The sequence below is a fragment of the Lagopus leucura genome, unplaced genomic scaffold, assembly GCF_019238085.1.
Source record: "Lagopus leucura isolate 7727_CA_CO unplaced genomic scaffold, USGS_WTPT01 Super-Scaffold_1, whole genome shotgun sequence".
NCBI lineage: Eukaryota > Metazoa > Chordata > Aves > Galliformes > Phasianidae > Lagopus > Lagopus leucura.
The window spans coordinates 37126317-37149687 of NW_024962250.1; the positions used below are offsets into that span (position 1 = coordinate 37126317).

Sequence of the window (23371 nt, forward strand, 5' to 3'; positions counted from 1 at the left end):
AAAGAAGCAGTGCAAGAAGTGTGCCCTGTGAGCAAAGATTTTATCTACAATAACTTTCATTACTACCTAACCTTTTCCTGGCAACACTGAGCATGAGCTGATCCTAAGCATGTCCTTCTCCCACCCCTCTGTGCCTAGGAGTGTGCAATATGGTATGATTTGATATGTTGAAAAGCTCATTTTCATGGCTGCATTTGTTCCAGCTTTATTCCTTGCATGATAGGATATAGGACCCTGCTGTACTTGTCAACATTGTGTTTCCAGGAAGCAACTACAAATAGGCACAGCTGAGATGATAGCTAAACCTCTGCTTAGGGCAAGCCAGGCATGTTTCCTTGGTAAGGCCAGGAAGCCACCTCTCCTTTGCCATGCTGCAAATAAGAAGGAAAAAAGAGTATCTGTGAAACTGAAAGCTCACTTACAGAAAAATCACACAAAAATATGCACACACACATTTATAGCACATCTATTTTGGCCAGAGCTTAGTAACAAAAAGCAAACTTTAAACAAAGTGAGAAGCAACCACTGAAAATTTCAGTTACAACATGAAAGTCATCCTATGAGAGCATCTTTCCAGCATCCAGGCTGACTTTGATCTTAAAAGGTCACATCTAACCAATACTGTCTGCCTGAGGAACTCCGTTCTCATGGGCTCACAGCAGCAAAGCAGAAATACTGCACTCCAGCTATTTCAAATCATGTACACGTGGCCAGAAAAGAACTCAGCAAACACAGAGCCAAAGTGACAGATTTCGGCTGCTTATCAATGAACTTTCAGGGCTCACTCCCAAAACTCTCTGGCATTTCAAAATGCAGAGAAAACCCAGCCTTTGGCAGGACGTGTTGCAAAAGCTCGATGGCCCTGTACAGTCACAGTGTTAGTAAATGCAGGCTGTCTTCTGAATTGCTTAATCTTGAAGAGAGTGGGGAAATACTGAATTGTTATATTGATGGTTAGCCCAGAAGGAAAACATATGACACAGTGTATTCTGGGCCAGTGACTCTTACTCCACTGACCCTGGGAATCCAAAATGGAGAGGCTCATTGAACGGCTTCTGGCAAAACACCTTCTGCTCAGGTTTTTCTGGTCTCTTTCCCCACTCCTCTCAGCTTCCTGAGAAAGCACTCCGATTTAAAAAAATAAAAATAAAAAAAAATCATCAAACCCACTCAGAGAAACGCAATGATTCTCTTCCAAGTATTCCCTTCTGATCTGCAGACTCCCTTCTGGAGCCAATTTCACACACCTCTCCAAAGGCCAGGTTTGTGACCCAACATCAGCAATCACAACTATGACCAGCAGCTCTCTTCCCTTATACCTTCCAGAAAGGAGTCTCCCTGGCTAATTAAAAAGTCCAACCCCCTCCAACATCCACCCCATGCAGCTGAAGCTACCTGACTCCATGGCTCAACCAGTTTCACAAGATCAAAACCTGTGCAGTTGTTCAAGGAGCTTTTCAATTACTCCTCCCACTTCTATCATGACTTACAGGAGCACTTGAAGAGTGCCAAAACCCAGAGGGATCGATTACTTCTTCCCTGTGACAGGCAGTGGGCTGGGGTACAGGACAAGCTGGAAGCACCGTGGCATTCCATTACATGCAGACACAATTTTGCTGCTGAATGATTGACAAGAACTATTGGATGTCACTATTTTAGGGATAATGTCATTTGCCTAATTATCTGGCAGCATCTCTCTTCAGCAGCTGGCATTATTCACAAGGGAAGAATTAGACTGAAATCCAGCTGTAGAATAAGCAGATTTGCTATTCCACGCAGACAATCACCATGTTTTAGAAGCTCAGTATGTATGGTATATATCAGTGGTAATTTTCATACTCCCAAGCCCTGGAGAATATTAAGATGATATTCCTTCTCTATTTTACTGTGCCATATGCATCACATGATTTCATACTTCAAAATAATTTAATATTCTCTGCCTTCATCTGACCATCTGTTTTTTATGGGACTCAAGCCAGGAGGAGAAAGAGAAGTTGCCTTACTTGATTTATCCTATAATCTCACTGTAGCAAAGCACCTTCTGCACAACCCCTTGGGCCAGTTCAGCTCTCAGCTACTCAGATTTTAATGCATCAAAACTTGGGTTTATCTGACACGGCAGAACACACTGCTAAACACAAAACAGCATCACCTGAACTAAACTACCCCAAACCCCAAACCAAACAGCACTTGGCCCAACCCACAGTCTTGAAAGGGTACTGACAGACACTGACTCACATTGGAATTGGCCCCATATGTGGGTCACAGCTGTGCAGCTTTAACCAATTCCTCACTGTTCTGGCATGCCACAAGTAGGATTGAGCGAGGCCGTAACAGACCATACCCAAATACACATGTTTTGCTAAAGGAACCCAGGTAACAGTATCCAAATGAAATAACTGACTGTTCCTCCTTTCCAATGCTATGAAGGATGCAAGAGGATGCCAGGGGTTATATAAAGCACGTCAGAAACACCTCTCTCTTAAACTAGACTGTCTCACTACTGATATCTCCTTGCTACAGCATCCTGGGCCACCCCAGAACAGCTCTCTCAGGGGATGCTGACTGTATGGGTATCCGGGTCAGGGAGGCCACAGAGCAGACTGGCTGTCTGATCCATGCTGCCTGCCCCATGCCTTGATGCTTGAGCTGATAGTAGAGCACTTTGGCAATAGAGAAAGGAAAAAAAATTAATCAAACCGCCCTCTAGGGTCCTGGGGGAGGACAGAACAAGAGATGCATGTACGTATGGGAAACGGCTTCCTGAGAACAGCCTTGAGACCTGGAAACAGAGGCTGACGCAGGGAGGCAATGCTGCTCTGACTCTAACGCAGAAGGAAAAATGTGAGACACAGACACAGGCAGGCAGAAGAATCTCCCCCTGTAGGACCAAGGCTGGAATGAAAAGACATTTAGTAACTGAGCTGAACAGCACCGGACAGGCAGGCCAATTTCATAGGATTTAAGCACAGGCTCGCAGATAATACAGGGAAATAAAAAGGCTTGGCTGTAACCAGCACCAATTTGCCTTTAAACAACAAGGCACACAGTAGCAAAGGCAACAGCTCCTTGTCTTTACCTCCCAGAAAACCTAAAGGGTTTCACCGAACACTTCCACCTTTGCCATCAGTTTGGAATGTGCTCCACAGCAGCAGAACAGGCCCCCGGGCCTTGGGTCTCTGCTCATCCAGCACCAATGACCCACAACCAAAAGCACAAACACGGGTGCGCAGAGCAGGGCCAGCTCTGAGCAGACGGGCAGCCAGATCTGCAGAGTCATGTGAATTTACACCAACACAAACACCTCGTGCCTTGAAAGGAAAACCTGTTTTCTTTGCATTTGCACACACATTACAGGAAAGTTCTCCCTGAAGACAATACAGCAAGCAGGAATTTCACTCCCTCCTGGAAACTGGATGCACCTCGGGTATTTTCTAGTGGGAAAGCAGAGGTGCTGTTATCCCAGCTGACAACTTGTTCCTGGTGGGCAGCAAGAGACAGTTATTCACTCAAGCAGAAAACTCAAGCTATCATCTCAGCCACGGGGTTCAGACAAAGAGAATGAATGAATGAATGAAGAGCTCACCGATAAATGATGCCTCTTTCATGGAGAAACATAAGGGCTGAAATAATTTCTGCAGCATAGAACCGGGCTCGATCTTCATCGAAGCGACGCGACTTCTGAATATGGAACATCAAGTCCCCGCCATTTACGAACTCCATCACAAAGAACAGGCGATCCTTCACACACGCAAACACAACAGACATGAACAGCATTAATCATCTCCTCCATCAGGCTTAGAAAATTCTATCATCACCCGAACATAAACAGATTGAGACCCGTGGAGACCGATTTGGGGGGGAAGAATTAAGCCAATGTCAGGAAGATCTGTTAATACCTCCTTGCCATGCACTCCCCCCACCGCCCAAAATTTTGCCCCCAGAAACAAATTCCTGTTCACACGTGGATCAGGCATATCAGCAGTGCTGATACAGAGGGTTTGTTGAACTGGTTCCAGCAGCGAGATGTCCCTTCAGCAGCACTTTCTGAGCCGAGCAGCCAGGAAACTGCTGAAAGTCATTCCCTCCTTACTCATTACAACTTTCTGGGGACAAATGTTTCATAGTACAGCGTGCAAAGCCAGACAGCAGCTTTGCCTCAGCAGCACGAGAGCTCTGAACATCAACAACAACACTGTCCTTAAGGTATCCTGACACTATTTCTAGGGAACACACATTATCTTATCGATACGGATTTACAGCCATCCACTGCATGGCAGCTGCCTTTTAGGCCTCCATATTTTAGCCTTCCTGACAGGTCTGATTAAACCAAAGATCACTGTGTGATGAAGGAACTGATAAGGACAAAGCATAAACCAAAGTCTCTACTGGGCAGCAAAGCGAGCAGCTCAATAAAGTTCAGCCCATTAACCACAGCTGCTGGTCTTTGAAGTTTCTATTTTAGCTTTGTTCTGGATTTTGCACAAGTCTGCAGATAGGGAGACACTTGCTTAAACTGCAAGTTCAACAGTCTGGGTGCAGGCTCAGCGTGTGCCAAAGGGTGCTCACGTAATTGAGAGAATGGATACACAACAATTTGCCACAAAACTAAACCCTAGAATTGTTTTAGAATTTCCCTCTTACACGTTTCAGGACATTTAGCACTAATTGTTTCAGTTTTACCCCAGGCAAGAGGAACAAGCAGGCTGCAGAGCAGGCACAAATTTCACGTGAGGCCAGCCAGCCCTGCAGTGTACTATATGCCCTTCTCTCCCCACAAGCCCCTTCCCAGGTCCGATGTTAATCATCTACAAGCTGGCTTTAAACCCTCTCTAAATTTAAGAGGATGAGCACTGTTATTCTCCACTTTCTGGCAGCCAGCCAGCTTGCAATGACTACTAATGCAAAGGCATTAACATCCTGAGATGTACACAGAAAAGCAACCAGGAATCCCTTCAACCCTCTCCATCCATGAGTCTCATAGTGGAAGAAGACAGCTTGCTTCTAATCACCATCCTGGGTTTGGTTCAACAGCTCCTTCTGTGCTCCTTCGAGAAGCAGCAAGGCTAAGATGGGTGCACACCCAGCAATCTAACAGTGCATGCAGTACCATGGCCACATGCTGACTGCTCTTTCCAGTCCATACAGACAACAGCACTTCAGTGTTTCACTCTGGCTGCATAGGTTAGGGCTGGTTGGCTGTGGCAGTAGTCTAGCTAGAGCAGCACACACTGCAAACCAAGTACCAACACTGGATCTTCAGCTCACATCGGATCTGTAAAGCCACACCTTTACACACAACTTCACTGCAGTTGGTTGGACTGGATGTGGCTCTGCCATGCCTATCTGCTTTGCAGCCCAGGTTTCACCTCTGCCATGCCAGTCAGGCCAGCTTCTACACCTCTTTCCCTCCTCCTGATCTCTCCACATGCCATGTGTTTATCTATCCCAGCTTGCCCAGACACCTTTACAATCCCACACTTAAAAAAAAAATAAAAAAAATCCCTCTTGCCAAATCCTCTGCAGGAAGTAATTTAATTTACCAGCAATCTGACAAGTGGTGTGTATTTATGTAAGTAATATGTATGCTTGTATAAACATGCACACAGTGAGGAATACGTATTTTCTACTCTGTGTTAAAAGTAAACTTCAGGAGACAAAGTCAACCCTTTCTCTCTGCTTCTCCAGTTCTGAAAGACTTCCATGGCCCATCTCAGACTTCTGGATGCACTTCTATGCTCTGCAGTTCTTAAAGGAAGCTCCTCCTTTCTTCTTAGACATTCCAGTACAAACTGAAACATTGTATCACAACATTTACGTTATTATTTACAGGGAACATGCAGCAGACATGAGTATCACTGCGCAAGTTGCATGGTGCTCGCAAGTGTGCTAACTAAGGCTAGTGATAGGACAAGGGGAAATGGCTTGAAACTAAAAGAGGAGATTTAGGTTAGATGTTAGAAGCAAATTCTTTACTCAGAGGGTGGCGAGGCACTGGCACTGCTTCCCAGAGCTGTGGGTGCCCCATCCCCAGAGATGCCCAAGGCCATGGATGAGCCCCAGGCAGCCTGAGCTGGAGGGTGGGGATAATGAGCCCATGATCTTTAAGGTCCCTTCCAACCTAAGCCATTCTATGATTCTCCTCTAGCCATGGTCTCATTTCATAGGCCAAGCATAAATAATCCACTATTTAATTAACGAAGTTCTCCTGTTTAGGCCTAACACAAATTTTGACTACCCACATTTTTATTTATTTATTTTTGTAATGTACAGCTAAAGTCTAGTTTTCTAACACAGAAATCCTACATAGCTGCTGAAGAGCTGGATGAGTATTACAGCTTCTTCATAACACAGCATGTGTGCACTGGCCTCCTGCATACCTGGCAACAAATGCCAGCACTCGTGGGGATCATGGACCTAAGGACTAAGCATTTTCACTCCTACATGAAGATCAGCTTGCCAAGCTACAAAGACCAACTCCTCTTCCAGGAATTGTTGAGAAGTAAAATAAACAGTGATATTTTATGAAAGAAATAAAGACAATTTGCAGCATGCAAAGTAAGAGTATACAAATAGCTTAAAAAGGGGGGGGGGTCAGGAAAGGGAAACCCTAAAATAGCAGGCAATTCAGATGCTTGCAAATCTAAGCCGGCTCTCCCTGTATTTCCTGAGCACAGCTGCTGCTCTGCACACAGGTGAGAGAAGGCTCAGGTGAGCTCTGCTTCACAGCAGGAGGCTGCAGCTCCTCTCTCAGGTCCAACCCCAAACTGCCAGTTAGAGCTGTGAGCTCCTCCCTTGGGGTCTTAGTGCAAATCAGGGGTAAAAGAAAGCTGGAGTGTTTTTGCCAGGGCTCAGCACTGAAATCCTCATGACTGCTTTCTGTTTTGCATTGCTCACAAGTTTTCCCTGATTTGCTATCTCTTCTTGATATTGGCAAAGGAAGAATGAGCATTTGAGTCAACAGGAAACGGTGACGCTAAAGCTTTCGCAGGACCGGCAGCCGCATGAGGAAATCACACTGCAGCCTTTCTGCACTGGGACAGAGGTTGAATAAAGCCACAGAGCCATTGTTACAGTAAACAAAATACACACTTGGAGGGAGCATTAATACAGTCCATGGAATCAGGTAAGTTCATAAAGCTGGCCTACAGCCAGAGATCAGCCCTGCCAACTTCACTGAGAGACAGCCAGTTGGGTTTCTAGAGTTGTTTGTTTAAATTTGAGTTTGCCATGCTGGGGCCATCTAAAGAACAGAGTGAGTGCCTTAAGACCAAGCCAGCTTTCAGGTGCCCTCAAACAAACTCCAACCCAAACACTGGTTTAGCCATTTGTCCACCCTAGATCTACTAGGAAGCTGTTTTGAATCCTCACAACTTTCCTCTTATTTCAGATTGCTATCACCATAGGAATTTTAATACAATCCAGACTGTATTAAGATTTGATTGTAACTTTCGGAAAATCTTTTCTCTGACCCAAAAAGGGCCAGTGCAATGGCTGATTTCTACCCACTTCCAGTTAAGAGCCATTCAAGGCCAGGCTGGTCTGGTGGTTGGCAAACCCTGCACACAGCAGGGGGTTGAAACTAGACGATCACTGTGGTCCTTTTCAACCCAGGCCGTTCTATGACTATGATAAGCACACAAGATCAGTGTCATGCCAAAGACCTCTGAATTCAGCTAGGTGAGAGCATTATCTCCTTCCACATTAAATAAATGCAAGAGGGCAGCACCACTGCCCCAATTCAAAGGGTGTGGAGGGAAGAGAAGGGGAAGAGATGCATTCCTCTGTGCAGACATCAAAGAAGACTGTGCCAGAGCCAGCAAAGTGGGTCTGGAGCAGTTCCGTTCATCCCTCAGCAGCACAAATCCCCCAGCACTGCTCCTGCCCACGCTGCTTCCCTGCAGGACAAGGACACAACCCAAGAGGAATTTCACGCAAGCCTGCTCTTTTGCTGACAGCTGTCATCCAGAGCAGTGTCTAGAGGAGATGGAGTGCTGGTCCAATGTGGTTTAGAGTAATGGTGCAGTCCTCCAAAAAAAAAAAAAAAAACAAAAACAGAAACAAACAAACAAAAAAAAAAAAAAACACCCAAAAAACCCTGACAGTGGAATTCTGCTAAGCTTGCATTTCATCTTTTTCAAAGTAACTCATGCACACAACTCCTTAGAAAATCAGCTTTGGACTTGATCTGAGTTCACTGAAGCCAAAGGGTTTCCCCAAGAAAGCAGTCGTTTTTCACTGTTTTGGCAGTATAAGCTCTGCAGAGCGGAAAGCAGGCTTTCAAAATTATCTTCATACAGAGACAGCTGTGTCACCGCTCCACAGCAAAAGTTTACTGCTTCCAAAAACGAGTAGAAGGGCTCAGAGAGCTTGTAAGCAAATTATTACATGATAATTACAAGAACTGGCAGGCTCCCTCAGTGTTCCCAATGTTCCCTTTCTCCCTTTGTGGCCAACAACCCCCACACAAAGCAATCTGCCCCAGGTCTTGCCAGGAACAAGCAGGACACTCTCAGGACTGGCCTTTGGGAGGCCACACGTCCAGCCCTGCCAGCAGGGCGAGTGACCATTATCTGGGTCAGTGCACTCCACAGCATGGGACCTGGAGGAGGAATAATAAGCAGGTCTGTTTCCCAGTATTTATTTCTGTAGGTGTAACACAACCAATAACACTGGATCGCAGGTGTCATCAGAATGTGAATAGCATGAGGGATGTGCAGAAGAGCTGAATCATAGCACCATGAAGGATGGAAAAGGCCTCTAACATCATCTGGTCCAACTGTGGACCTACCACCAATACTGCCCGCTAAGCCACGTCCCTCAGTGCCACATCTCCTCAGTTCTTGAACACCTCCACGGATGATGACTTCACCACTCCCAGGGCAGCTGAGCCAATGCATCACTGCTCTTTTGGAGAAGGTTTTCCTAATATCCAACTTCCAGCTGAAGCAGCTGAGCTCAGCCCCAAATTTCCAGGCGGCATCCAAGCAGCACTCAGCTGCAATGGAGCAAGGATGCTGATTTATGCCTGGCAAAGCTTTGGTCTTTTGATTTCATATCAGAGTGACTACATTCAGCAGAAGAAAAGCAATAGCTCCACGTCATGTCTGCTCAGCTGGAATTATCTGGATGCATCACTTACGCTTCCTAAACACAGTCGCAGTGATGACTGCCACCAGCACCCACCACCACGGCCCAAGACCCCATATAGACACAGTGGTGGAGGCAGTGGGCTCTGCAGCATGGCTCCATCAGCCATTTTCTCTCTGTGCTTCAGCAGCTCTCCAAGTACATACCAGCCTCAGCAACTGCTTACGCCAAGGAGAAATCAGACCACAGCAAGGAGGCATGCAGCAGGCAGCACCATACAGCCCAGGGCCATTGGGATCAGGATGTGCCCACCACATCCGAAGGGCAGAGAAAAGGAAGGTCTCTTTCTCTCATAAGGTTTTGTTTTCTTTTTTTAAGCCAGGAAGGGGTGCAGTGACAATTCAGACTGTGAAGCTGGGGAAGCTGCATTTCCTCTCAGTTTGATGAGCTGGTGAATGCACTTCTGAGAAGAACAGGTCACTTCCCTCATTTTTGGCTCTTGCGTCACTATCACAGCTGGGGAATGGGGCAGTTATTGCTCATGACCACACTGCTATTTTGTGCTGGTGGTAATAGGCACAATGCTGGCTTCCCTCATGCAGGCAGCCAGGCACAGAAACATCACCTAGAGAATAGCAAAATGGCTCTTGCATTAGCATAAATAAACTCTCTGGAGTCCCTGGGGGTAAAGGCTGCCTTGTGCACACATGTGCATGCAGCACAGAATTAACGCTGAGCTCATTCCAGAAGAGCTGTGTGACTGTCACAACCCAGGGCAAGCAGATGGTAGCCATGGGTTCCCACATGCTCCCAAATAATCTCACCTCATCCTCCACTTTTTGCCTGTCTTTTCTTACTGCTGGGCTGAAATCTCAAGCTCGCAGGCTGAGAGGTTTTGTAACGTGCAGTCAAAAACAATTATTTCTTCAGGACAATGCAGCTTTGGGAAATGCAGGTGAACCAAATGCACTGATTTCCTCCCCACCTCCTCACTTCAAGATGGTCCAATTCACACTAAGATTAGCTCATTTTAAGACCAAAAACTTTTACTCAATACATATGCAAGAGGATAATATTAAATCACTTCATTTGTATCTGTTTCATTAGCAACAAAAAGTCCAAAATCACAGACCAACCAGCTCATACCAAAAATCCTTATGGAATCCCAATTCAGTAGGGGGAAAAAAAAGAAGAAAGCCATTTTGGGCATTAAAATAAAACACCCTAGAAGTAGAATATAATGCAAGAAGAATTAAAAAAGAAATCAAATCTTACCCTCCAGAATCTTTTTTTTTTTTTAAATTAAGCAGCACAGAAAAGTACACAAATAACTGCTTCCCTCCTGAAGGACCAAAAACCAAAGGGCTGGCTGAACTTGAGGAATAAATCCAGGAATAAGGAGTGAGAATATATCAATCTACAGACATCACTTATTAGACAGAAATTTATAGGACATCTGCACCCCCCAGCTAGCTGCTGATATTGTGGTGTCTCAGAAGAGAGCAGCTTTACAAAGATTGCCACTTCTAAAGTTCAGAACAAGCTGCTGGAATTGCTGCTTCCAATTTGGATTGATCAGCTTGAGACAGCTCTGGCCTGTTTTCCAGAAATACTATTTGCAACATCTGCTGGCTTCAGACTGCACTTGGGGAAAGCCAGAGACCTCTGAAAGTTCACCTAAAGGTCTGCAGGAAAATCAGAGTGGCAAAGCAAGGGCTTTATGAATTCACCCAACACTGCCTGGAAAGCAATACAGGTTCAAAGAGAGTTAAAACTGAAAGCACTGCTGGGTTCAGCCTCAGCTAGTTAGCTCTCCTCTGAGTGCTGATAGCTTCTTTTTTTCCTTCTTTTTTTTTTTAATCCTTTCTCAGCACTAACCATCACTCGGTCATTCAGGCTATTTGTGAGTTGGTTTCATTTCAACTCTTTTTGTTCTGCAACTTTTTAGATTTTAAAGCCAAAGAAGAATATTACTTACGGTTTGCCACAGTAAATACATGCAACACAACGTCCCCTGGCTACCCTTGTTCTGAACTTGACTGTTTTGCCTAACAGGTACAGTCTCTCTCATAAGACACTGCAGACGGAGAGTTTTTTCTCAGGCTCATGGAAATGCAAGTAGCCAAAGTCCCTCCAGCGCCCAGGGCAGGAAAGTGACTGCAGCAGTGTTAAGATGATGGGAGCTAACACTTCAGGTCATATTTTCACTTCAGCTCATATCACCTCAGTGTGCAGTGTAAGCGTGGACACCCAGCAAAGTTCACAGATAAAGTCAGAAATGTCAGTCTGATCTTGTTTCACCTTCTGAAGCCAAAACTGCTCTGCCTACAAATAAAAACCATCCAACTTCCTGCAACGAGGAGACCACCAGAGGTGTGATAGTATACACCAGAGATACAGCTGAGCCTCTCTAACTTTAATAGTCTGACACATCTGTTTTACCAACAAGTCAGACTGTTGCGCTACTAAAGACATCACAGGTTTTTGGTGGACACCCACAAAACCACAGATCTGGCTTTATTCCATGTTACATCAGACGTAAGTCAGACAGAGACAGAAGAGGACTGTCCAGGTGGTGGTCATGAAACAGTGGTCGAGGTGACCCTGCACCCAGGCAGTACAGTAGGAGCACAAGGATGGAGAGAGGAAATTTCTCCACAAGAAGATAAGACATAATGGCCTTAAGTTGCACCAGAGGAAGTTCGGGCTGGATAACAGGAAAAAATTCTTGTCTGAAAGAATAGCAATGCAGTGGCACAGCTGCCCAGGGAGTGGTGGGGTCACCGTCCCTGGAGGTGTCCAAGAACTGTGGAGATGTGGCACTGAGGGATGTGAGAATGGGAGTGGGCTGAGGTTGGACATTGGATCTTAGTGGTCTTTTCCAACCTTAATGATACTGTGATTCCCACCATGTTAGAGAGGCCACTCCCCAAAAACCATGGCTTGTCTCCCCAAAGCCCCAGGTAAAGCACAAGCAACCCCAAGCCTGACTTCACAAAGGCTCTGCAGCCAGCCCCCAGCAGGATGCCTCCCTTTCTTGCCAATGTTTATGACCAAAAAGTGCACTAGGCCATACAAAGGCCTTTGCAGAACACTAAGCCTAGAAACAGGACGTTCTCATCACCTTCCTTCATTTGATTTAGGCTGGCAGCAATGAAACAGAAACACACATTGGCCTCTCAGCACAGTAGCCTGGGACTAGCACCAGTCTGGATGCTTAAGAAAAGGGGAAAAAGGACCAACAAGTCTACAGAAAAACATCCAAGCAGCATGCCTGGCTGTTGGGTATGTGCACGCAGCAAGCTGTATCTTCCTGATAAGCCAGGGGGAAGGCTGGGGGGTTGGAGCCTGGGAGATGATCAAAGCTCTCCTCTCTGCTCCCAAGGGGCTCCCTCTCAGCACCCTTCAAACATCAAAGAGCCCTCTCCATTTCCCTGTCTCCCATCGGCACGCTCAAAGGACTGTGTCAGGGCACTTGAGCATCCCACCAGGCACTTCTGCCAGTCCCTGACAAGCTCCCTCTTGAAATTACACCCTGTCTAAGGCTCCAGGTTAGCCTGAACATCAACAGGAGCTGATCACAGCCTCATCTCCCCAAACACCTGTGACACAATACCTGCACTGACCCTGGGAGCACTGTTTCAGTGCTCCAGAAACCAGCAGAAAAGAACCCTTTCCCTTCTGTGCTGAGCATCATATCAGCACACAGCTTGAAAAGGGGACAGAATGCTGAACGCCGGTCAGCAGGCTGCCCTCTGAGAAAGGTACCACCACTTCCATTAGCTGCCCTGGAATCCCCGCTGACCTCACCAGCACCCTGCTAACTATTACTTCTGAAGGACGCTTGTTACAGAAAGGCATGCTCTGGAGTCTCACTATTTTTGGAACAGCACAGGCAGGCTCTGTGCCTCAGCAACTGCCAGCAGAGCCACACGGAGAGCAAATCCATATAATGATCAGAGTAACAGGGACAGTGCTGGAAACAGCATCGCCTGAGGGATGGTCCCCTGAAAGCACCCTGTGGTCATGAGGAAAGAGATAAGGGCAATAAACATAAAAGGCAGCAACCTCTAACCAGTGCTTCTGACACTATTTGCATGGGAAGCTGATCTCCCCCAGTCCTCCTCATTCTCATGCAGAAGAGCTGCGACAAAAGGATATAAAAGCAAACCACCTGTGCAGGAAGAATTGTTCCTAAACCCCAAAGATGACAGGATCTACTTATTGCAAACTCATTTTAATTAAAACATTCCAGGATCTACATTCCTCAGTGTTAAATTACTGACTTCATTATTTAAACAGATAGCTTCCTTCACCCTTTCTAGGCCGGTACTGTTAAGGTGTTGGATGACACCAATGCCAGGTAAACGGAAACAAGCAATTTCGGGTGCTTGTGACCCCTAGCACAGAATCCAAGATTACCCACAGGTCAGCCCCAGCACCTGTCAGCAACTCACAGATTACTGCAGCAGGAGCATAATCCTCTCTGACACTAAAGGGAGGTTTGTAAGGCCCTGGAAAAAGCAGAGGTAAACGGCTTATGCAAGGCTGAAAGTACTCAAACCAAAGCATTCAATATAAAAGAATTAAAATAACACAGATGTGTCTCTGTGGTGAGCAGGGAGATCTCACGCAGGTGCAGCTGGAGCAGGACCAGCACAGCTCCATCCCTTCAGAGGAAAGGAATCTGGAGGTACCGTCCCCAGCCGCTGTCTGCCCGGTGCCCAGCACGCCCAGGGCCGTGCCCAGTCCCTGCCACCCCGTTGTCTCCCCTTCAGTCTCTGGAAGCTGCGAGGCACCCGGCAGAGACAACACTTGCAACTCCTACCACCTAGCGGCTGCAATATCCCATAAGGGAGCAAGGAGGCTGTCAGGAGGTCAGGCAGCCTCAGCTCACCGTGGGATATCAAAGCAGACCTTACGCTGCCACTGAGATCACACTAAACAGAGATACTGCACAGAGGCAGCATCATAGAACAGAAAACCTTTCTGAAAACGATCGGCAACCGGTGTAAGTGCAGAAAAAACTCAGTTAACTCAAAACAGGCAAGCAAAAGTAGCAGCAGCACAGATTAACTCAGACAATGCACTGCTGTTTCTGGTACTTGTGCCAGCTCAGCTAATGCTAGATTACTAGCACCACACAATATCACGCCGTGCAGCACAGACATGCCCTAGGCTGTTTAAGTCAGCCCTAGGCTCTGCATCAGAACAGCTTGCTGGTGTAGGTAGAATATTATACAGGAGTGTGAATTCCAATGGCTCTAGCTCCATTCAAACATTCAAAACTCATTCTCAAAGTGCTGCAGCGCTTCAGATGCCTTTGAGGTCCTTCTCCTCAACTCTAATAGCTTCCTCTGGTACTGGGGATGTGGCCTCATCAGTGCCAAGCAGAAGGGATAACAACTTCCCAGACCTCCTAAAGCAGCCCAGGAGATCATTTCACTTATTTGCAATGAGTCTGCACTGCTGGTTCATACTGAACTCAGCGCTTAACCATGAGCCCCAAGCACCTTGCAGAAGGGATGCCACCTGGTCCCAATACACCTCATGGCATCAAGTTGCTATTTCCTTTTGAAAAAACAATAAGCCTCAAAATGGCTATTTCTCTAAAAAAAAAAATAATAATAATGCTAAAAGCAGGCCAAGCCAGTCATTATTTATCCAGAATCTCCACCCACTGCAGACTAGAGTCATGCTTGTTTTTCTTATGACGCGAACTGTTAATGCCACATTTTCAGAATTTGGACTGTAATTGTGATCCATGTGATGTGGCTTCCAGGTAACTGCGAGTGAAAATAAGTACTGTTTTGTGCAAGCCTCCCCCCAACTCCAAACACAAGAAATTAGCTTGGCTATTTTTAAACACAGCTTCAGGCCAACATTCTGTCTTAGTGATTACTCTGTCTTTCTCTCTTTCTCTCTCTCTGTATCTTTTCTAACAAATAAGTGTTAACAGAGGGGATAACCCAATGCCACGTAAAGAACGACCATAAACCCTTCATATTGTATCAGCCCCATTTAAGCCCTCCTGGGAGCACTTTGCCACAAATTTGCAACTCGGCTGTTGCAATCATTTCTTCATTATAGCAAAGGGATTTAATTACATCTTTATAAGCAATTTAAATCTGGTTGTTCTGGATTGAGGTGGGTGTCACTGTATGAAGAACATGGACAAAAGACACAATGAAGCGCATGAGTCTAAAATAAACTTTCCTTTGTTTCTGTTTTTGTTTGTTATTGGAGGGAAATTATCAATCTGGAGAGTGAAACAATACAGGACTCAAGTAAAAGAGTTACCTAGGAAAACTGGAAATAGCAGGGCCCTGCAATGACAAGCACCACTCCTTTGGGATCCTTTCAGAGACTGACCAGGCTGAGGGCAATGAGGACTGAGGGATTCTTCCCTTCCCTCCGACGAGAAGCTGGTCCAGAAATTCCTGTTCGAGGCACTTCTACCGTTTAGCAACCTCCTTTTCATTTCCAGTCTAACTGTATCCATGGCCAGTCTAGATTCATTCAATCTCAGCCAGCATCTTGATAGTTTTGTTTCCCTCCTCTGTGGCATCTGCAGGCATCAATCAGATCCTCTTTTTGCTTTCAATCTGCTAGCCTAAACAAGCCAAGCTCTCCCCTTTCTTCCATTTGCAAAAGACTCTTCAGTTGCCTCAACAGCCCAGCAGACCTTCTCTGCACCCAAAGCAGATTTCATCCCTTCTCTGAACATGACAGGTAGTACCAGTAGTGACCTTAAAACTTCTCTAAGTTCACTGAAAATACACAGCCCAGGACCATAGCAACAGGTTGCAGAAATGCTGCTGTCCTGGCTCTGACCGCAAACTGCTCACATCAATATGTGACACTGTTGATATCTTACAGGAGAAGTTCAGTAAGGCCATTAAAATTTGGGCCCTGCTTCTTCATGTTATTAAAGTTTCCTTGGCTACAAGAGAGCACAGTGAGCTTTATGCATTGCTTGTTATACAGTACAACTGCTCTGTGAAACTACACAAGCTGTATATACAAAATCCCCAACACCTCATTTCTAGTACATCAGTGTCCAACAAGGGCTCCACCCTAAATGAGCACAATTCTTGAACTCAATAACTGGCTGTTGCATCATCCCAATGAGAAGAGAAACAGGTGGGTGGCAGAACACATCTGAATATCTTCTCCTTTTCCTTTTTCCTTTTTTCTTTTTTTCTTTGAGCACATTGGGTTTACAAAGGAGTGAAGCTGCAATTGAAAGGGCGAGTTCATCCCTCCTCTTCTAAGGAGAAAACAAACCCTAATAGCATTTACCAAAAGACAAAAAGCAACTGGAAGTCAGCCCAGAAAGTCTATAAGAACTACACTGTGAAAATGCTTTGGTCCTACATAAAAGCTTAGCTCAGGGTCTCCCAAACTTACCTCACTGTGATAACGCTGTGGCCACTGCCACCTTCACAGCAAGTCCTGCCTACCACCACCTACATCAACAACCAGCTCCCACCCACATGCACACATGCAGAAGGAGGCTCCCAGCTGGACAGGCAGCACGTAGTCTTCCACTGAAGTATACATATCACAAGTGACAGCAGTGCTGTCTTTTGTCTTACATGCACGCAAATAAATACTGACTGTATAAGGATTTGACTCAGTGTCTACGCGTATCAGAAAGATCCCCACCACTAATCCGAGAAGGATCTTTCATTCAATTCAGAGCAGGCAAGGCAAAAGCAGTGCTATTAACTTTCAGGGAGGAGGTCAGCAGGGCCTGAGATCCCACAACAGGTCTGCAGGCATTTGCATTATGCACTCCATGCATAAACACGCTTCTATGAAATATATAAACACAGGCCTCCCTGTTACTACCAGTTTGTTAGAGAGCTTACAGAACACCAGGATTTTGTTTGACAAATGTTAGAGGTCCACAGCTCACCCCTGAGCAGAGAGTTTTCTCCTTTTTTCCAGGTGGGAAAAACACAGGAGAGTGCCCCTACTTTGAACGTGCCAGGCAGTATTAGGAAGGTGGCTTTCCACTGCCTGAGCTATACTTACAGGAGTCTGGAAGCAGCAGTAGAGCTTGGTGAGGAATGGGTGATTCCTTGCTAAGGAGAGGATGCGTTTCTCAGTCATGGTGCACTCAACATCGTCATCTTGGAGAATGACGTCCTTCTTCAGCACCTTCACTGCATAGAGCTGCCCACTCTCTTTCATCTTGGCAAGCATCACCTAAACCAAAAGAAGGGATGAGTCACAAGGGCTGAGCCCTTGGTCTCTTTGAGCAATACAGAGGCTGTCGTACCTTCTCACACTGGAAAGATCAGTTATCTTGTGAGCAGGCTTGTGGGTGCAAGTGAATCAGACAGTTAGCATGGGCATCAGTGCACAAGCAATGACACATACACTTCTGCCTGCAACAGAGTTCTTCCCATAGACTCCAATGCCTGCTTTGGGGCCAGATGCTCAAAATCATCCATGGTCAGTCAAACACCTGTGCCAATGCAGACCATCCATCCCAGTTGTCATTTCCATGTGCAATATTTTACACTGGCTTTGTGGCATAGCAGAGAAACAAAACCCCAGTCTTGCTGTGTTTGAAACTACTGCCTTGGCTCTATTAAATGAAGTTTTCATACGCTCCAAGAAATGCTGCTAAAATTAGTGCCAATGCACACACTCGTAGTGCTTTGGTACGGGACATGGCAATTTTGGTTGTTGTATTAGTTTTATTTTGTGATAACTCATTCTTTATGCTGCTATCAGATTTTCTTTCTCCATACATTCTCTAAGCAGCCTTGTCACACAGGGCTTACAAAGCACAGCCCACTGGGCAACCTGCGTGTCCCATAATTAAGTAATTTCACATACCTCAGAGCTTCTTAAGCAAGAAAGAGAGTATTTCCCCCAAAGAGCCACAAACAATGCTCACCTTTCCAAAACTGCCCTTTCCCAGTACACGAAGGAAGGTCAAGTCTTTGATCCCAAGTTTGCTCGCTGAACTTTCACTAACCCCGTTGTTATCTTTCAAGCTGCCTTTTCCCTGATGTCTCAAAGAAGATCTTGAAGCCAGTTTCTGTGGAAAAGAGTAAGTAAATATCAATCAGCATAGAAATTTTACTTTGCCTGATGTGATCATAGATCAGCAATGTAGGCATGCAGGACTTGTTCAAATGCAGTGCCAGGCCACTATAGAATGGAAAGTGTATGAGTACTGATACTCCACACAGCTGCTACGTGTGACCAGCCATCCTCATCCCTGTGCAGAGATGTGCTGAGACATCAGAACTGGTTCCTGACCCAGGCATTTTAAGCCGTAATCTACCCCACAGCAGACCCAAGAGACAAGTCTGCCTCTCTCCAGCCTCACTCCCCATAAAAATAGGACTAGTGTGGAAAATAAAGTCTCATCAAACATTAGAGGCCTACACCATTTCTGCAATATGAAAAGAGATGGTGAAATCTGGAATCTGAGAAGATTTCATCTGACTCTCTCAGGTTTCCACCCAATGTGAAACCTCTCACTAAAAGCCCATGGAGTTCAGTGGGATCCGAACCTCAAAGTATTTTTCTTTCCCATAGCTGTCTTCTTCCACTGCTGCACATTTAAATGAGTACTGTTCACATCCATGCTAGCAATGTCCATCTGCACTTTCAGTTCTGGCGTGCCTTTCTACAGCTCACGTTCCTGCCCTAAATGAAGACCAAATCAGCCTTCACTGTCCTCAGTTCTCAGTTCTCCATACTCAGTAAGAGAATACAAAGAAATTGAAAGCACGTCTGTTCAGTTTGTTAGTTCAAACAAAGTCATAGGGACTTCTTGAGCTCCACCTTGCGATTACTCCGGTGTAATGCAATGTTCCTTCCATGCACAAGACCACCTGCCTTGCTGCTACAGGAATGGTAGCCCCAGCCACGCAGACAGCAGCAAAAGCACTCAGGACAACAGCCAACAAAACTCTCCAATTTAACCTCCTGAACACTAAACAAAACCTTAAGCTTACATGTAATAAGAGGAGATTGTTTCCTGTTCTCCTTTTGCTGTACAGATTACATAAGCAATGAATGTGAACAAGTGCTGATTTTCACAAAACTAAGGTGTGGGGATTGTAATTCCTCACAACTCCAAGAATATAGGAACCCCGAAATGCGACAGCATGAAGAAGGAAAATAAGAAAGTCTGATTTTGTATGAACCAACTGAAGCCAAAAGGGGCAGCACAGCTTAATGAGCACACTATGTTGAGATAGAGTGATGTAGCCCATCAGTGGAGCTGACTCACATGATCAACCATGTCTGGCAAATACCTTTTCATTTTGAATTTACTTTCTTAGGTCAAATAAAAATGTCTAACTTTTTATTAAGAGCTACTGGTGTCTCAAGCTCAAAACTAGCAAAGAAAGCTTCATGGAAAGTGACTTGTTATTAAATAACAGCCCTAGCTTCTAATACTGCATATAAACATTTTCTCTCAAGCTCCGATAGCGTGTTTTAAATTCTCCAAATACATTCATATATACAACAGCTGGATTTTTAGGATGCCTTAAATACTGACAGCCAGAAATCGTACATCTAGGTCCCAACTCCAGCAGCAATCTCACTAAGACTCTAACTTGCACAGCAGAGATCAGAGAAAATGATGTGTTGACAGTGATTCAGGTTTTAGCTGGGGAAACTGTGGTGAACAGTGAAACAGTCTTGCCCCAAATTACTCAAAAACAGCAACAAAGCTGTGAAGAGAATGCAGGCCTCTTGCTGAGCTCTTCTTTTGCTCTATCACAAGTAAAACATTCAGACAGTGCATCTGTGTTTGTGGAAAGGTTGAAGACAGGCATAGCGTGAATTACACTGACCAGTGGTAATCATCATCAGTGGAAACACACCGACCATGGAAGAGTCAGTGGAGCCACACTGCTGTGAAACGTAAACAAAGTGACATTTAGAGAGTGATACCGAATCATAGAATCACCAAGGTTGGAAAAGACCTTGAAAATCATCCAGTCCAACCATCTGCCTACCACCAGTATTTTCCCACTAAACCACAAAACACATCATGCCCCCACCAGGGTAGAAGACATTCCTTTTCCAGGGGAAATTTTTGCCACAAGAGCCAGCAAACAACAGTCTATTCATGCAGCCCACTGCCACTTGCTGTAATTGAAGTCTCCAATTTCTCCTACACTCACACAAACTGGATTCCTTTGTAAAGGTTTAAAAACAGAGGAGGAAAAAAGAAAAAGACTCACCGAATTTGGGGAAATGCTTCCTGGTTGCAGGCCCATGCACGCCAAGGTTTTAGCAAGCTCTGCTGAGTTCACCCCACAGTTTGGTGCAACATTTGCTTGACATCGGATGTGGACATTCATTTTACAGACTGACAGAGGTGATGGTAGGTGTGGAAAATAAAAGCAAAGGAACACTTAGATTAACTTAGGAGGCTCTAAAGCTAAAAAAAAATAACTTAGCAATGGACTGTTCTGCTTCAGGAAATATACTGACCTCATTCTACACTGGGCCTGAAAAAAGAGTGTATTTTTGCTCCTGATGTAAGACTCAACAGAATAACTTCCCAAAAAGCAGATATGCATACCCAAATTCTCCAAGTAGGGTGCTACACTACCTGAAGCTATTCATAAGCTCAAACATGTTTGAAGTATATAAACGCCATTGAAGCTATGCCTGCCTATAAATCAGGATTTATAATGCTACAGAATTAGCATTAAACTTCCTTTCCATCTGCAGATATCTAATCTTAAAGTTACACTGTTCACTGGGAAACCAAAAACCTTCTTGCTCTCACTCAGAGACACACGTACACCCTCTTGTGGAAGATGAAGGCAAACAGAAATCGTTAGTTACCCATTCAATTTTACAGTTCAGAACACCAAAACAAAAACATGGATATGTTTTGTCATCAATTAACAGTGTGACAGAGTTAATCAACTCCCAAGTAAAGAGAAAAATTAACGCAGGAAGAAGTAATACTCGTGCAAAAACAATTCAACAATACAAATTGACCAAAGCTGTGCTGAGAGTAAAAAAATCAATGTCCTGCAAATCTGAGATTAAAAAGTAGAGCAGAATGTCTGTAATTCTGGCAAAGATGTGTATCTACTGCTTGGACTCCTCTAGAACGTTGCACAAATCAAGGCTACATCAAGTGTCTATCTAAAGTACACACATTTTGGTGAAAAGACCACAGTAAGAAGCTGCTCACTTTTACACTGTAGGCCTTGTCGCATAATGCCCCAGAGCAAGGAACCGCAGTGGTCACAGAACGTTGGGACTTTGTAGTTGTGGACGCTGAACTTATGAGGAATGTTGATGCCAAACCTCTGTTCAGTCACCTGAGGCACCAGAAGAAAAGCACAGATTGAAATATTCAAGTACACACATATACTGATGTTTGTTTACGTATCAACATTTAACTGCAGAATTATGAAAATGAATGCAAACCACAAAACATCCCAATCCACCACTTCACTGCCCTGGTTTACTTGCCTGGCAGCCCAGAATATCTGACAAAGCAGATTTTAAAAAGGGCAATTTTACATTCTTACAACAAACTGAGAATTAGGAAGTGAAGATTACTTCATCACAAACCTATCATACTCGAGTGCCAAATGTAAATTGCAGCTACAGCATTTTGTAACCAACCAGTTTCCAAGTAATGAACTTACATACTATGTGCAAACATTTAACTTTATGTCCAACCACTGACTTTATAAGAACCAAGGAATCATAGAATGGTTTGGGTTGGAAGTGACCCTAAGGATCTTTGAGTTCCAACCCTCTGCCACAGGCAAGGCCACCAACCTCCAGATCTGACAACCAGGCTGCCCAGGGCCCCTTCCAACCTGGTCTTGAACACCTCGAAGGACACAGCATGCACAGCCTCTCTGGCAGCCTGTTCCAGCACCTCACCACTCTCTCTGTGAAGGACTTCCCCTGACATCTTATCTTGACCTTTCCTCCTTGAGTTTAAAACCATTCCCTCTTGTCCTATCACTATCTACTATCTATTTATTAGATTTAGCATGGAATAATTTTCTCACTTCCTCCTAAAATTCTTATTTCTTTTCTCCTCTTCCTCGTTCACTTCAGACCCACATTTAGCTTTACTGCTTGCTCTCCTTTATAAGCTTATATTTTTTTCAACTGGGGATTGTTCTGATCTCAAAGACACCTTAGAAAATGTTACATCATCTTAAAGAACCCATTCCCATTTAACTTCTTTATTACTTCTTAATTTGTGCTTCAACAAGCAAGTGTTGGAAGAGCGACAAGGGGAACCCATGGCCTAACAATGCTTGAAGGGGCCACTGAAACAGTAAGTTTAAAGCGTTTCCTCCTCATCTCTGTCATCTTTTCAAGTAGCTTAATTAGAATCACAGAATCATTAAGGATGGAAAAGACCCCTATGATCACCAAGTTCAATCGTCAACCCACCCCCGCCATGCCCAATAACCACAACACTCAGATATGTTATAAACCACTCACAATCCTACAAGATGGGTGACAAAACTGACCACTGAACTTGCACTTTAGCCTTAAGCATTTTAGCTTACTTCCATCTGGTTTGTCAAGGGGTCATCTTAGGAAGCCTAGCTCAGCAGTTCCAAGTTAAGAAACAATGAGGAAAGGCAATTGCACGGATGTGCCACAAAGAAGGTTTCCACATGGGATATAATAGAACTACCTCCCAATTACAAACATTTCAATTGAATTTTCCTCAAAGAGTTATTAAACAATTTCCAATTACAGAAATGAGACACGCAATACACAGTGCAGTTCTAGGTAGGGACATTACTCCTGTTAAATATAGCCAGAACTAGCACACACAAAAAAACAACCTTTGGAAATGCAAGTCATGCAAGGGTTTCTTTACTACAACATAAATAATTTTGTAGAGTAAATGTATGATGCAATGACTAAATGGGCACTTTAAATTACAAGGAGAAAAAAAAAAGGCAAAACAAAGAGCAGGGGTTGGATTTTCAAGCCAGAGAAATCCACATTGAGAACTGGGTCCTAAATTTTGATGATGACAATCGTGAAAATAAATTATCAAGGAAAATGGTTGCTTTGCTATATCTTGATGTCTTTGCATGAAGAATCTTCCTAAATTATATACTAGTCCAACTATTTAGTGGAATGAACGGAAGAACAACCAGATGATACTAACCTGCCCATTGTAATGGTAGCGATGCATACCCCTACCATTCTTCGTCAGCTTTAAATCCATGAACGAAGGGACATGGAATAAGTTTCATTATGGGAAAATGCCCAGCCACCCAGA

The 23371-nt window shown here is 44.7% G+C and overlaps 1 protein-coding gene across 1 annotated transcript in view; it reads right to left on the reverse strand.

The window, feature by feature from the left end:
- PRKCH (protein kinase C eta) overlaps nucleotides 1-23371 on the reverse strand; it is a 107300-nt gene that overhangs the window by 40355 nt on the left and 43574 nt on the right. The window contains exons 6-10 of the mRNA XM_042863459.1: nucleotides 21290-21419; nucleotides 20319-20446; nucleotides 18005-18148; nucleotides 17131-17304; nucleotides 3587-3741 (exon numbers count right to left, since the gene is read on the reverse strand). Of these exons, the coding sequence (XP_042719393.1) occupies nucleotides 3587-3741; nucleotides 17131-17304; nucleotides 18005-18148; nucleotides 20319-20446; nucleotides 21290-21419 (731 nt within the window). The remainder of the gene's footprint in view (nucleotides 1-3586; nucleotides 3742-17130; nucleotides 17305-18004; nucleotides 18149-20318; nucleotides 20447-21289; nucleotides 21420-23371) is intronic.